General features: G+C 45.4%; 1 protein-coding gene across 6 annotated transcripts in view; it reads left to right on the top strand.

Moving 5' to 3' along the window:
* Positions 1 to 16,598, top strand: part of agtpbp1 (ATP/GTP binding carboxypeptidase 1) — a 410,793-nt gene that overhangs the window by 208,508 nt on the left and 185,687 nt on the right. For all 6 annotated transcript variants that reach the window (XR_015078056.1, XM_085985173.1, XM_085985187.1 and 3 more), the window contains one exon: positions 11,867 to 12,645. Coding sequence is in view for 5 of the 6 variants with exons in the window: in XM_085985173.1 (XP_085841299.1) it covers positions 11,867 to 12,645 (779 nt within the window). In the remaining variant the exon portion in view is untranslated. The remainder of the gene's footprint in view (positions 1 to 11,866; positions 12,646 to 16,598) is intronic.

Here is a 16,598-nt window from a genome sequence, read left to right on the forward strand (position 1 = left end):
TCATTTTTGCCCTACTTACCCTCAATAAGCTTTACCTCCTTATCATGTGTGTTATTATTGCCAATTGCATTTCATTGAAGGAACAGTTGAAGAAAATGATGCAGCAGCCTCAGGGACCACCAGCTGGGCCTATTGGAAGACAGCAGGTGGGGGTTGCTTGTAGTAGGCCACATGGAGCACACATGGTCTACTGGTCAAGAGTCACTTTTTTGATTTATCTGAAGAGCAGCGTATAAGCCGACTGCACTCCTCCAGGCAGGTTGTTGCAGACTTCTGCAGTCTCCTGCCTGCTGGTCTAGGGGCTGTGAAAGTCACCACTGCACTTAACCTCTTTGCCATTGGGTCCTTCTGGTCTGCTACAGGGGACGTCACCCAGATCACCAAGTCTGCAGTACACAGCTGCGTTAAGCTGGTCACTAATGCCCTGTTTGTCAAGAGTAACCAGTAAATCACATTCTTCATTGACCTCAACAGTCAACACGAGGGAACTTGGGGATTTGCAGCAGTAGCTGGCTTCCCTCGTGTTCAGCAGATCATTGACTACACACAAGTTGCCATCAGGGCACCAGAACACCAGGCAGCAACCTTCGTGAATAGGAAAGGCTACCACTCCATTAATGTCCAGGTAGTCTCCAATTAAAGAAAGAAGATTATGCAAGTTTGGGCAAGATACCCAGGCAGCTGTCATGATGCACTTATCCTGTGACAGTCTACCATTCCCCCCCCCCCCGCCCCCGCAATATTCGACCCTTGCAGGAACATGCTGTTGGGGGACATGGAATACCCCCTACATATGACACCCCTTCACAACTTCACCACGCCTGAGCAACATGGATATAATCAAAACCAGGGGACCACCAGGATTATTATTGAGTACACCATAGGGATGCTGAAGCAGAGGGTCAGGTGTCTCGACAGGTCAAGGGCTTCGTACTGTATGGCCCAGAAAGAGTCTCCAGCATCAGAGTGGTGTATTGCATCCTGCATAACCTCGCCATATTGGCCTGCATTTGGAGGAACGTAACAGCAGCTGCAGTCCTCATCGGATGATAAAGACCAGGGGAAAGGAAGGAAGCCACAGAACAAGGAAGGCCACCTCAACACTTTGCAATAAGACATGTGAGGGATGAGTTAATTGCCCAGCGAGTCCAGTGACTTGCTCATTCCCCTGCGCTGAAAATTTCACAGAGCCCCTCTTCATTAACCGCCCTTGTTACATCCTTCACCACTCCCATAATCCTGCAACAACGAACATTGAAACAATTCAACCAGCTTCTATATCAATGACCTACTTTTTTATAAGATGGTTTTCTAACTCTACTACTTCTATGAGATGCTCCCCTAGTGGCCTCAGCAGAGCTGGTGAAATGCTACTGTTTCTCATGCGGGGACTGGTGAGATGCTCACGGCTGGTAACTTCCGAGTGCTCGAGCGTGTGAGGCCCCGGTCACAGACTGCTGCATCTCGGCTGTTGCCCGACCAATTTGGCCCAGCCGATTTGCTGGAACCATGGCAGGTATTGGTTGAAGGGGTGGCGAATGAGCAGCCATGCTGATATTCTGAGAGAGGCCAACACTATCACTTCCATAGCACCATTCTTTCCTTTAGGGCTGTTGCATATCACTTCCACTAATCTGCAGGAGTGCAGTCTGCAGAAGATAAGTGACTCCTTCAAAGATTCTATCAATTCGTTTGGCCAATCTGTCCATGGTGGACACCTGTCCCTCCAAGGTGGAGCCAGAGCTGTTTGAGCTTCCACCAAAGCTGCAAAGGCTAGTGATACTGACTCCCTTTGTGAGGGCCTGGCTGCAAAGTCCCTGGGGGGTGACCCCACTTTCCGGGGTAGACTGCAGTGTGCTGATGCCATGCCAGATGACACCACACAGGCTAGAAGTGGACTCTGACATAGTTTCAGCCATACAACTGAACCTCCTTGGAAGACCATCGAATACCCGGTATAACAGCTTGTGAGGGGCAAGCATGTTTCTTCTCCTGGCTGGGCTCCTGTATTCCTCATCTCTGTCCTGCTCAGCAAATCTGTGAGAAAACCTCGCCTTCCATCAAGTTCTGTGCTGGGCTGTCCCTGCCACCAGTAAGAACATAGGAATAGGAGTCGCCCATTCCGCCATTTTATTAGATCATAGCAGATCTGTACCTCAATTCTATTTACCTACCCTTGATCCATATCCCTCGGTACCCTTGCCTAGCAAAAATCTTTCGACACCAATCACTTACCAACCCATGTCACAAAGTTACCTCCAATTGTGTGTGCTTTCGTTTTGATAATCTCTTACGTGGAACTTTATCAAATGCCTTCTGGAAGTTTATATAGACAACTTTCATGCCAGTGATGACCTCAAAAATTTCAACTAGATTAGCCAGACATTACCTACCCTTCACAAATCCATGCTGATTCACTTTGATCAGCTTGTCCAGCTCATACTTGTCCATATGCTCAGTCACTCTGTCACTGATGATAGATTCCAGTAAGCTCTCCACATTGAATATTAAACTGACAGGTCTGTAGTTACCTCATTTCTCCCTCCCTCCATTCTTAAATAATGGAATGACATTTGCAATTTTCCAATCCATGGGAACATCTGCTGCTGGCCTTTTTCTCTCACTTTTTCACAGTGTGGATTTTCCCATCCCTTCCCCTATCTTTCCCAACTGCCCTATTTACCCTCCCTGCAAGGGCGCAGGTGCCTCTCCAGTTTAGGTGAAGGCCATCCCATCTGTACAGCCTTCCCTAAATTGATCGCAATATCCTAGGAATATGAAATCATTCCAAAACCATCCTTTCAGCCACACATTTATAATCCGAGGGCTAGAAATTTGTTATAGCCAAAGAATGGGCAGTGTTTAGACTAAAAATGGTGAATTAGTGCCAAGTTAAAATCGTCTAAACTACACACACAATTCGTCCTCACTCATTAAATGATTGGAGCCATAAATCTAGTCTAAAAACCCAAGCTCATTGGCGTTACACTGAAAAGGTGGACCAATAGCGGGTGTAGTCTAAACGCAAGTAATGATTGCCACAGGCTTTTTTCACTGCTTAAAGGGGAGGTCCGTTGATGCTTCAGCACCTCATTCTCAGCATTGTTGGCTCTGCAGCTGCCTCAACAATCATAAGAAGGAGGACAAGGAGAAGGAGCACTTATTTACAAACCCTGATGGCAGATTGCTGCCCCAGGGAAAGAACCCGCAGGTTTCCCATGAAGCTTTGGAGGCATTGGTTTTAGCGGTGGAGAGAAGGCGGCTGGTCCTGTACCCACCAACTGGCAGAAGGCCCTTACCACAAGTCTGCTGCACTATATGGAGGGAGATGGCACACCACATCACGGACAGCACTGTGGGCCCCAGAACCCACACCCAGTGCAGGAATAACTTTAACAAGCTCACATGGGTGGGCAGGGTGAGTGAAGGCTTCAACAAATGCTACATACCACCATCTGTACCACAAGCTTCACATACTGCTCAATGCATCACACCCCCAGCACTCACCCACCAGCAATCGCTACCTACCAACACTCCCACCCATATCTCGCACCTTGCACACAATGACAGCTATTTAACTGTCTCAGGCACAAGGGTCAGGCACAACTTATCATTAGCTACTAGAATGCATGTGATATGTGTGATATGTTTATGTATAAATTTATTAAGAGTTTGGAATATTTTGTGATCCCTCTCATTTCACCTTTGCGCCCAGGAGGACGCTATGATATGGCATGACACAGGGATGGTATGATGGGGATTTTGGGTTTCATTCATTCAAATCAGTCTGATGAGCCGGTCACGGACTGCCCGTCCGGAAGCCCGATTGTCCGGCTGTCTCCTCCCTCTCTCCTGTTCCTCGTCTTCTTCCTCCTTCCTCTGCACACATGTTCCCGTCTTCCTCATTGCCTCCGTTCCCTCCACTGTAGATCCTGGCGGGTGGGGTGGACTGCCAGTACAACCCCCATGACTTTTAGCAAGTGTTGTAGGTTGAATCTTCCAAGAATAAATTTTGCACTTTTCTACTTACCAAAACACTCCTGATACCAAAGAACCTTCAAATCACTAAATAAAACTGTTGCAGTATCAGGGGCTAACACACGGGCACTGAAACTTCACTAACCTGTCAGGTGCGAGTGATTGGAGCTGATCCCTTTAAATAACGTCCCTGGAGCCGGCTTCCTGGTGCTGCACGCCAGCTCTCCTTGTCGTTGTTAACTCCAGGTGGTGAGGTAAGTGGCGAGAAGCCATTTGGCAGATCGGGCGTTCAGTGAGCATCGCACACTCACTGACGTCACGATCTCCTTGCCGTTGAAGTCCCCGGCGAGCGCTGTTACCGGCAGCGCTACGGTGGGGGGGGGGGTCCCGATTTGGCGTGCGCTGCTGGATTCACCAGGAGCTGTCGTTGCAGCTCTCAACGGCGCATTAGTGCCATCTAATGGCGCTAATAGGCGACGCTGTGGGAATGAATTTCCCCCCCATATCTTACTCTCTGTCTGGTCCAGCCCTTGGCGCTGGGAGTATCCCAGTAGCTCTCAGGATATTTGGTTAATTTGGATGGTGAAATATATTTTTTTTAAATACAGATCCTCCAAAATTATAGAAAAACAGGCACGATAACTGAGGTAAAGAGTCTCAACTCAGGGGGGCTTGTTCACATCTTAAACTATGAGAGTGAGGTTCACACAGTCTATAATTGTTATTTAAATTAATACCTGGTATTTCTATTTTATTTTGATGATTATTTTGGTTTAGCTTGCTTTGGACTGTTTCCTTTCTGTTTTTCTGTGCCATACTTTTACCAATGACAGCATTTATTCCTTGGTGTGTATTAATCATAAGAAGGTATCTGTGTGCATAAAGAGGGATGTTGGAATTCTGTCAAGCTATGCTATGAACAGGCTGACCTTGCACTTTACAAGGTCCTTTGTGGCAGTCAAGGCAAAAAGCAACAGCTGGAAATCTGAAATAGAAACAAAAAAAGCTGGAAGTGCACAACATGTCAGTTAGCATTGGTAAAGAGAAAAGACAGGTTATGATTTTCCAGTGTGTAACGCTTCATCTGACTAATGGCTAAGAGATGACGAGGCATTTTAATAAAAACAGAAAATGCTGAAAGCACGCAGCAGGTCAGGCAGCATTTGTGGCGAAAGAAACTGAGTTACCGTTTTAGGTTGATGACCCCACCGACCATGATGGGGAATCCCCATTCAAACACAGGAAGTGAAACAGATAGCAAATGAAGGTGAACAGGGTAAAAGAGACAAACTGAAATCATGCTGGATGGATGAGCAGAACTTCTTCAAGGTTAATAATGTTGGTAAAATCATGATGGAAAAAAAGGGGAGGAGGGGGGCAGAGAGCCAACAGCCAAGAGAGAGCTAATCGCAGAAAGGGAGTTAAATAACCTGCAAACTGCTATCAAGAAAATAATGGTGTTAAAGATCATCATATAAAATATCATCTGAGATAATGCAAACATGTAGAAAGGACAAATAAATGGAGAGGAGACACAAGAGAGGTCTATGTACAAGAAAAGCATGAGAAATGAAGAAACAATACAGAGAAAAAATGTATTTTAACAAAGCTGTCGATGCAGCAGAAATGAAAACAGAAAATCCAAGCGAAGTACAGTGTATCTGTCCACCATGAGAAGAGAAAAAGGATTGGTTAGTACCAGGGGTCTAGACCCTTGGCAGCATTGTGCTGTGATGAAGGATCTCTGACCCTAATGTCAGGCCGTCTCGTCTCTCCCAGATGCCGACAAACACCCCCTGCTGTGAAAAGAATGGAGGGTGTAGCTAAGGATTAATGTAACCACAGCCAATGCTAATACCAGAGGGCTGCAGTGTGCCTAGCAGAATGATGAGGTACTGTTCTTGAAGCTTGCATTGAGCTTCATTGGAACAGTGCAGGAGATTAAAGATGGAGAGTCAGAGTGGGGATAGGAGGGGGAAGCTACAGTAGCGAGCCAGGCTCACGCTGCTGGACAGAACAGAGGAGATTGCACCGTGAGCGGTAAATACAGTATATTACATTAGCGGAAGTACATGTGACTTTCTGTCTCACATCAAGGAGTGTTTGGACAGAGGTATGGGAGCAGGTAAATGGGCAGGTGTTGCATCTCCTGTGGTTGGATGGGAGGTGACTGGGAAATAGCTAGGAATGGGTGTGGTGAAAGAATAGATACGGGCATCGCAGAGAGATCAATACCTCTGAAAGGTGGAGGGGGGTGGTCGAGGGGGAAGGGGTGAAGGGATTTTTACTGGTCCTAGCCCCTTTAGGGCTACCCTGGATCAGGCGTATTTCTCAGACATTCACTTTCAACTAAAGTTTGAGGTAGCTGAATCCTAAAGATGCTTAATTGGGTCTAAAGGTCCGGGCTATCTCTCCCTAGAGGAAAGGAACAACCCGATAATGTTACCGTCCTCCAGATAGCACTTTTAATAAGTTTAGCTAGACTGTAACGTCCCGGATATTGAGAGGGTCCGGAAAACTCCCTCAGAATTCTGCAACTCTTCACCAAAGAGTGTACAGAGATTGAGTTCGCTAATTTTTGATACAGAAGACTTATGTGAGAGAATTCTAAAAATATATAGAGATTTATTAAAAGAACCAACATGCAATTTACAGTTGGTGAATCAGTCAATCGCAATATTAACAGTTCTAAAAAGAGAAAAAATACTCTTAACGGAGAATCTTACTTTTAAATCTTAACTTCGCTACAGTATTACAGTTCAAGTTTTCTATACAGGATATCCATCAATATCAAATATCTTTGATCCCCGAGGTATAAAGAGTTGGAGACTACAGAGCCGCCTCTGTAGCCGAGAATTGCTTTGCCCGATTAAAGCGAGTCTGATATCCCATTTGAAACTTCAATATTTATACCCTTTTCCAGTTGTATTTCCTTTAAGGTTTTCTGCTGATGTAAGTCAATTATCCCTATTCATCTTTCTGCCGACCTCTGCAATTCTTACTGCCACATCAGCTTGTAATATTACAGAATCTTGTCTCATCTTCAGGTGTTCTGAATTTACCATATAGAATGGTGTGAAAGGCAGGTGTTCCTTATTTTATGTCATCTTTACGAAGGCAGATGTTCCTTATCTTATGTGCCATCTTTACGAAGTTTTAAATTAGAACACCTTATCCAGGGTGAACCATTGTCTTTGTTCCCAAAGGTCAGCCTGTCGGAGCTATGCACCTTCTGTTTCAATAAGGTTATTTATTCAGGGTCAACAACTGCCTTACCTCAATAGCCAGAACTCTTTCATAGCTATTTCATAGTTAGGTTTCTAAATTTCCAAACCCAGTTTGTCAGAATTCTTTCATCAGATAGTGTTTTTTTCTGAATAGGTTATATGGCTTATTCCTTCACTGGGGAAAACGTGTTTGGTTGTGGAATTGTTTTGCAGGTGGTAGAAGATACAAATGCATAGGCTGGCAAGATGGAAGATGAGGACAAGCCTTTTGTATCAGTTATTCAAATCTAAAACTGAAGTACTGAAGGCTTATACCACTTGAACTGTGTACTGTATTAAGACACTTTTTAAAAATTTGTTTTTGTGGATGTGTGCGTTGCTGCAAGACCAGCATTAATTGCCCTTGAGAAGGTGGCGGTGAACCGCTGCAGTCCGTGTGATGAAGGTACTCCCACAGTGCTGTTAGGTAGGGAGTTCCAGGATTTTGACCCAGCGACGATGAAGGATCGGCGATATACTTCTAAGTCAGGATGGTGTGTGACTTGGAGGGGAACTTGGAGGTGGTGGTGTTCCCATGCGCCTGCTGCCCTTGTCCTTCTAGGTGGAAGAGGTCGCGGGTTTGGGAGGTGCTGTCGAAGAAGCCTTGGCGAGTTGCTTGCAGTGCATCTTGTAGATGTTGCACACTGCAGCCACGGTAAACCGGTGGTGGAGGGAGTGAATGTTTAAGGCGGTGGATGGGGTGCCAATCAAGCGGGCTGCTTTGTCCTAGATGTGATACCCTTATCTATAACCACACCCATTCCTAGCTATTTCCCAGTCACCACCCATCCAACCACAGGAGATGCAACACCTGCCCATTTACCTGCTCCCATACCTCTATCCAAATACTCCTTGATGTGAGACAGAAAGTCATGTACTTCCGCTAATCTAAGATACTGTATTTACCGCTCACGGTGCAATCTCCTCGACAGTGGGGAAACCAAATGCAGATAAGGTGACTGTTTCACTGAACATCTCTGTTTTGTATTAGTGTCGAGCTTCTTGAGTGCTGTTGGAGCTGCACTCATCCAGGCAAGTGGAGAGTATTCCATCACACTCCTTACTTGTGCCTTGTAGATGGTGGAAAAGCTTTGGGGAGTCAGGAGGTAAGACACTCGCCGCACAATACCTAGCCTCTGACCTGCTCTTGTTGCCACAGTATTTATAGTTCCCCACGCAGTGTCTGATCTTAGTTGCTTTACCAAATGCAGTCAGCCATATTTCCACACTACTGGCAAATTGGATAAAGAGTAAGCCCCTGCGTGATACTCGGCAACCTTCTAGCAACCAGCCATAGGTTGACATTTTTGGAAGCCTGGGAGGATTTTGGCTGCCAACTCAGTCAGCAACAATATAAAAGAAAGACTTGCATTTATATCGCGCCTTTCACGACCACCGGACGTCTCAAAGCACTTGGAGCCAATGAAGTACTTTTGAAGTACTGTTATAATGTGGAAAATGCGGCAGCCAAGTTGTCCCACAAACGGCAATGTGATAATGACCAGATAATCTGTTTTTGTTATGTTGGTTGAAGGATAAGTATTAGCCAGGACACCGGGGATAATTCCCCTGCTCTTCTTCGAAATAGTGCCATGGGATCTTTTACGTCCACCTGAGAGAGCGCCGAAAGATGGCATCTCCAACAGTGCAGCACTCAGTCAGCACTGCACTGGAGTGTCAGCCTAGCTTTATGTGCACAAGTCCCTGGAGTGGGCTTTGAACCCACAGCCTTCTGACTCAGGCGAGTGTGCTACCCACTGAGCAACAGCTGACATATATGGCTTAGGTAGGTGAAAAAGCAGAAAGGAAGTAAATAAGTGCCTTATTAAAAGTGATGTCAATTAGCAATGAGCTATTAAAGATTGTTAACCCACTGTTGGTTACCAGGAATTATTTTTGCAGATATATGTCTAAGTTAAACAATAGGGCTTCCAATGCAGTAAAAGCGGGCCAGGGCATGAGCACTTTGTAACAAGTTTTATTTTGTTCCATTCTTGAGTTGGTCGCAGTTTTTGGTGTGCTCGGTGCCTTCAAGGTTTATGTTGGTCTGATGTCATTCGTGAGGAGGAATAATAATTGAGAGATCTCTAGTGCATCATAGGGAAATTGTATGTCTAATTTACACTTCAATAAGCAGTGTTTAATTCTAGATTTGACCTGTAATAACCCTTTTTTTGTGGGGAAAAAAGAGTTACCTGCTTTCCACCAATTTGTATGCCGATCGCATCGCTTATTTTTTGCTTCAATTCACTTTCAAAGTCCCCCTATTTTGAAATAAGCATTCTTTAAAACAAGGATATTTGGAGAATACTTTAAAACAAAACCTGAGTCAGTGCGATTAAAAACAATACCTGCCACTCTTGCAGTGACTCAGTGAACGTATCCAATGAGCAGCTGAGCCACTGCAGACCTAGAATGACCCAGGTTTGAGCCATGGTTTCGGCAGAGGTAGCTGATTTGTAGTGGGGTGTAATAATGAACCTTTGTGTTCCTGAAAGAACTGGCCATGGCGCCCATTTCCGATTGTAATCTAGCAACACGTATTCAAATACAAAAGGAAAATACTGCAAATGCTGTAAATCTGAAATAAAAACAGAAAATGCTAGAAATACTCAGCAGGTCAGGCAGCATCTGTGGCGAGAGAACCCGAGTTAACGTTTCAGGTTGATGACCTATCATCAGAACTGGAAAAAGTTAGAGATGGAACAGGTTTTATGCAAGTACAGAGGCAGGGAAAGGGGGGAGGGGAGGAAAGAACGAAAGGGAAGGTCTGTGATCGGGTGGAAGGCAGGAGAGATTAAATGACAAAAGGGATGATGGTGCAAGGCAGAAGGAGATGGTAATGGGACAAGTAAAGAAACAAAAGATGGGTCCAAAGATGGTGTAAATGGGATTGGCAAAATCATTACCAACAGCTGCTCTCCGCCTCCACCGCATCTGTTCTAACAATGCCGCCTTCCATACCAGTGCTTCCGATATGTCTTCCTTTATCTTCAACTGAGGATTCCCCTCCACCGTGGTTGACAGGGCTCTCGACTGTGCCTGTCCCATTTCCCGCACTTCTGCTCTCACCTCTTCCTCCTCCACCCCGCCACCCCGCCCCCCACCCCCCCACCAAAAAAAAAATCCGGAACCGCGATAGGTTCCCCTTTGTCTTCACCGTCTACCCCAGCAGCCTCCACATTCAACGGATCATCCTCCACCATTTCCTCCACCTCCAGCACGATGTCGCCACCAAGCACATCTTCCCCTCCCCTTTCAGGAACCGTTCCCTCTGTGACACCTTGGTGCACTCCTAAATCACCCCCTTTCCATGGCACCTTCACGTGCAAGCGCAGGAGATGCAACACCTGCCCTTTTACTTCCTCCCTTCCCACCATCCAGGGCGTCAAAGAATCCTTACAGGTGAAACAGCGATTTACTTGTACTTCTTTCAATTTAATATACTGTATTCACTGCTCACGATGAGGTCTCCTTTACATTGGGGAGAACAAATGCAGATTGGGTGACCGCTTTGCAGAACACCTCCGTTCACTCTGCAAGCGTGACCTCTAGCTTCTGGTTGATTATCTTTTTAATTTTCTGCCCCACTCTGTCCTCAGCCTCCTACACTGTTCCAATGAATCTCAACGTAGGCTCAAGGAACAGCACTCATCTTTCGATTAGGCACGTCACAGCCTTCCAGACTCAACATTGAGTTCAACAATTTCAGATCATAACCACTGCCCCCATTTTTTCGGACAGCAGCTGTTAGTAATGATTCTGCTATTCCCATTTACACCCCCTCTAGACCCATCTTTTGTTTCTTTACTTGTCCCATTACCATCTCCTTTTGCCTTGCACCATCATCCCTTTTGTCTTTTAATCGCTCCTACCTTCCACCCTATCACAGACCTTCCCTTTTGTTCTTTCCTCCCCTCCCCCTTTCCCTGCCTCTGCACTTGCTTAAAAATCTGTTGCATCTCTAACTTTTTCCAGTTCTGAGGAAAGGTCATCAACCTGAAACGTTAACTTTGTTTCTCTCTCCACAGATGCTGCCTGACCTGCTGAGTATTTCCAGCATTTTCTGTTTTTATAACCCATATTCAAAGTTTATATCTGTGCATATTGGGCGAGAACAGGATTGGGCCGGGCAACCAGCCTGCTGACCCTCACTGAAGTTCAGATATGAATAATGACCAGTTGGGCAAGATAGCGAAGGGCAGCTAGCACCCGTGGAACTTTACTCAAGCAGGGACTTGATGCCTTCAGGAGAAGAGGGAAAGGTGAGAAAATTAGCAAGAGTGGAAACAAAAGATTGCAGTACTTTCCAAGACCTCATGGTCCATCCAGATTGATCTCCTAAATTAACAAAATATGCTTTGAAAGATTTCGCCAGAGTTGCCTGCTCCAACTAACTCTAAAGTCATTGAGGCTGACTTCCTGTTGCTAGACAGTGAAAGAGAGTTGGAAATCCAGACATACAGATGTTAACTTTTGGATAATGTATATATTTGAAAATAGTTTAATAAAAACCTTGCCTCAATCATGGATCCAGTATGGTCTGTAACTTTATGTGGAAAAACCTCTCCAACTCAGTAATCTCAACATTTATTTTTAGTTTATTTTCCACTTTTTTCTAGGCGTATAATCTTACTGAAAAAAGCAATACCAGTGCGTCAAGATCTGATGTTAAGCGGGCAGGACCCATTATTGTGCCTACAGCAGGAGAAGAGCGGTCTTCAAAAAGTAATGTGATTAAAGCTACTGTTAAAGAAAATGACACTCCAGAAAGCCAGCGGATTCTACCTAATGTTTATCAAGGAGCTGGGCAGGACCATAAACTACTAGATCTGCAGAGCAAAGAGGAGAGTAAAAATAGTGTTAACTCACGGTATTCTAAACAAAATGGACATACATCGACACAATGCCTGAACAATGAGATTGCAAAAGGCTTGGACGGTATGTCCTTGCACTGTAATAATACTTCTGACAATGTTAAGTGTTGGAAGCCTGGATGTGTGAGTGGAAGTGAGAATAAGCCGAGCTTTTTGACACTGGGGGAAACCTGCAGCAAAACTTGTCAGCAGCTCTCTGGTTGTGGAAAGTCTTTATTTGTTTCATCATTTGGTCAGCCTCCATCTTGGCAACAGGTTGGTACCCAGCTAGGACAGTTGTGCTGTTCTGGCATTGACACTGATGCAGAGGATGAGTCCTCTTTAAGTTCTGAAGAGCCAGGATTTTCTGAGTTACCGGAACCAGGGATCTTGCAACCACTTCATGACTCTGACCTATATGTTGAAATTGTTAAAAAGACTAAATCTGTTCCCGAATACGGTGAAGTGGCTTATCCTGATTATTTTGGCCATATTCCACCTCCATTCAAGGAACCTCTCATAGAAAGACCCTACGGTGTACAAAGGTGAGCATGCAGGTGATGTGCTATCTCAAACAAAAATGAAATTGAGAAACCTCATTGAAAGGCCAAGGTGCACCGCCCGAATTGAGAAAATTGCAAAAGAAGATAAATTGCAAAGTCGTGGTTCGGTAATGCAAAGCTTGGATTTCTTGAGCCTTTAGACTAAGAAGAATGGACGACTGAAAGGCAAAAGTTTCACAATTTAACTAACCACATGTAAAGTGATACCTTGCTAGATTTTTTGTGGGCTTATCTGACGTGTATTTTAGCATTAAACTGGAAGAATAGAAAATATTTTGTTACCTTATGATTGTGCCATCTTAAAAGATGATTTAAGACATTATAATGCACTAAAGTTTCTTATATAGACACTGCAACCATAAAGAAAATAAATATACCATGTTATAATTTTACACTACCATAGGAAGAAAAAAGCTTTTGTGTGTTAGATTTATTACATTGATTAGTTGTAATGCTCAGAGGTGTTGAGAACAAATCTTATCACAAATCTTGCTTTTTCGCTTAAAAAAATTGCAACCAAACTCTGTCTTATTTGCAATTGGTATTTCCTTGTTAAGCCGGTTAATGTCATAGGATGGGTGGCAAGATTTTTTTTTAAATTAGCATTTCTATAGAATCATAGAAGAACACAGCACAGAAGGTGAGTTTAGTGAGTTGGTCACACCGCAGGGAAGGGCTGCACAGGAAGACAGGAAATGGGTGACCACCAGGCGGAGCAATAGAAGCAGGCAGGTAGTGCAGGAGACCCCTGTGACCATTCCCCTCTCAAACAAGTATACCGCTTTGGATACTGTTGAGGGGGATGACTCACCAGGGGAAGGCAGCAGCAGCCAACTTCCTGGCACTGGGGGTGCTCCTGCTGCCCAGGAAGGGGGGAAAAAGAGTGGGAGAGCAATAGTGGTAGGGGATTCTATAGTAAGGGGAACAGACAGGCGTTTCTGTGGCCGTAGACGTGAATCCAGGATGGTTTGTTGCCTCCCTGGTGCCAGGGTCAAGGATATCACTGAGCGGCTGCAGGGCATTCTGGAGGGGGAGGGTGAACAGCCAGAGGTCGTGGTCCACATTGGTACCAACGACATAGGTAAAAAGAGGGATGAGGTCCTGCAGCAAGAATTTAGGGAGCTAGGGGAAGGATTAAAGAGCAGGACCTCAAAGGTTGTAATCTCTGGATTACTCCCGGTGCCACGTGCTAGTGAGTATAGGAATAGGAAGATAGAACAGATGAATGCGTGGCTAAAGGGATGGTGCAGGAGGGAGGGCTTTAGTTTCCTGGATCACTGGGTCTGCTTCTGGGAAAGGTGGGACTTGTACAAGTCAGACGGTTTACACCTGAACCAGAGGGGAACCAATATCCTTGCGGGGAGGTTTGCTAGCACTGCTGGGGGGGGTTTAAACTAACTTGGCAGGGGGATGGGGTACAGAGTGGAGCTATAGTAGGGGGTGATTTACAGCCAAATACAGAGGAAAAAACAAGTCAGCTGGGAAGGCAGTGCAAATATGTGAAGGCAAAAGGGAATATGGCAGGGCTGGAAGGCATTTATTTTAATGCAAGGAGTCTTGCAAATAAGGTGGATGAACTGAAGTTGTTGTTGAACACATGGGAGTACGATATTGTTGCCATCACGGAGACATGGTTGAGGGAGGGTCAGGACTGGCAGCTCAATATTCCGGGGTATAGAATCTTCAGGCGAGACAGAGGGGGGTGTAAAAGGGGAGGGGGTGTTGCAACATTAATTAAGGAGTCAATTACTGCTGTAAGGAGGGATGATATATTAGCGGGTTCCTCAAATGAGGCCATATGGGTAGAACTTAAAAACAAAAAGGGGGCAAGCACTTTGCTGGGAGTGTACTATAGGCCCCCAAACAGTCAGGGGGAGATAGAGGAACAGATATGTAGGCAAATCTCAGAGAAGTGTGAAAATAATAGGGTAATAATAGTGGGGGATTTCAACTTCCCCAATATAAATTGGGATAGTCAGAGTGTGAAAGGCTTAGAGGGTGCAGAATTCTTAAAGTGCATCCAGGAGAGCTTTTTGAGCCAACATGTAGAAAGTCCTACAAGAGAGGGGGCGGTACTGGACCTAATTCTGGGGAGTGTAGCCGGGCAAGTGGTGGAAGTATCAGTAGGAGAGCATTTTGGCGACAGTGACCATAATTCGGTGAAATTTAAGGCGGTCATGGAAAAAGACAAAGACGGCCCGGAAATAAGGGTTCTAAATTGGGGGAAGGCCGATTTTAATATGATAAGGCAGGATCTGGCCAAAGTGGACTGGGAGCAGCTACTTATAGGAAAATCCACATCAAAACAGTGGGAGACTTTCAGAAGGGAAATAGAGAGAGTACAGAGCCAACATGTTCCTGTAAAGGTCAAGGGTGGGACCAACAAGCAAAGGGAACCTTGGATGACAAGGGAGATACAAAAATGCATTAGAAATAAAAGGGGGGCTTTTGGCAGTTACAAAAGACTAAAGACGGAAGAAGCCCTAGAGGAGTATAAAAAGTGCAGGGGCATACTTAAAAAAGAAATTAGGAGGGCGAGGAGGGGCCATGAAATAACACTGGCGAGCAAAATAAAGGAAAATCCTAAGATGTTTTATAAGTATATTAAGGGCAAGAGGATAACCAGGGAAAGGGTAGGGCCCATTAGGGACCAAAGTGGCAATCTGTGTGTAGAGCCAGATGATGTAGGCGGGGTTTTAAATGAATTTTTTGCATCTGTGTTCACTATGGAGAAAGACGATGCAGACATAGAAATCGGGCAAGGGGACTGTGACATACTTGAACATATTAGCATCGAGAGGGAGGAGGTGCTAGCGGTTTTAGCAGGCCAAAAAGTGGATAAATCCCCAGGCCCGGACGAGATGTATCCCAGGCTGCTGTGGGAGGCAAAGGGGGAGATTGCAGGGGCTCTGACACAAATTTTCAGAACCTCTCTGGCCACAGGGGATGTACCAGAGGACTGGAGAACAGCTAATGTAGTACCATTATACAAGAAGGGTAGCAGGGATAAACCAGGGAATTACAGGCCAGTGAGCCTAACAACTGTGGTAGGGAAATTATTGGAAAAAATTCTGAGGGACAAAATTAGTCTCCACTTGGAGAGGCAAGGATTAATCGGGGATAGTCAGCATAGCTTTGTCAAGGGTAAATCATGTCTGACAAATCTGATTGAATTTTTCGAGGGGGTGACTAGGGAGGTGGATGAGGGAAATGCTGTGGATGTGGTTTACATGGACTTCAGTAAAGCTTTTGACAAAGTCCCGCATAGGAGACTGGTCAAGAAGGTAAGGGCCCATGGGATCCAGGGTGCCTTGGCGCGTTGGATCCTAAACTGGCGGAGTGGCAGGAGGCAGAGGGTGATGGTCGAAGGTTGCTTTTGTGACTGGAAGCCTGTGTCCAGTGGGGTACCTCAGGGATCGGTGCTGGGTCCCTTGTTGTTTGTGATCTACATAAATTGGATGAGAATGTAAAAGGGATGATCAGTAAGTTTGCAGATGACACGAAAATTGGTGGGGTGGTAAATTGCAAGGAGGAAAGCCTCAGGCTACAGGACGATATAGACGGGTTGGTCAGTTGGGCGCAAAAGTGGCAAATGGAATTTAACCCTGAAAAGTGCGAGGTGATGCATTTTGGATGGACAAATAAGGCAAGGGAATACACAATGAGTGGTAGGACCCTAGGAAGTACAGAGGGTCAGAGGGACCTTGGTGTACATGTACATAGATCCCTGAAGGCAGCGGAACAGGTAGATAAGGTGGTTAAAAAGGCATATGGGATACTTGCCTTCATTAGCCGAGGCATAGAATATAAGAGCAGGGAGGTTATGATGGAGCTGTACAAAACGCTGGTGAGGCCACAGCTGGAGTACTGTGTGCAGTTCTGGTCGCCTCACTATAGGAAGGATGTGATTGCTTTGGAGAGGGTGCAGAGAAGAT

Source organism: Somniosus microcephalus, chromosome 1 (assembly GCF_052327205.1).
Source record: "Somniosus microcephalus isolate GS21.2 chromosome 1, FLI_Smic_1.0, whole genome shotgun sequence".
NCBI lineage: Eukaryota > Metazoa > Chordata > Chondrichthyes > Squaliformes > Somniosidae > Somniosus > Somniosus microcephalus.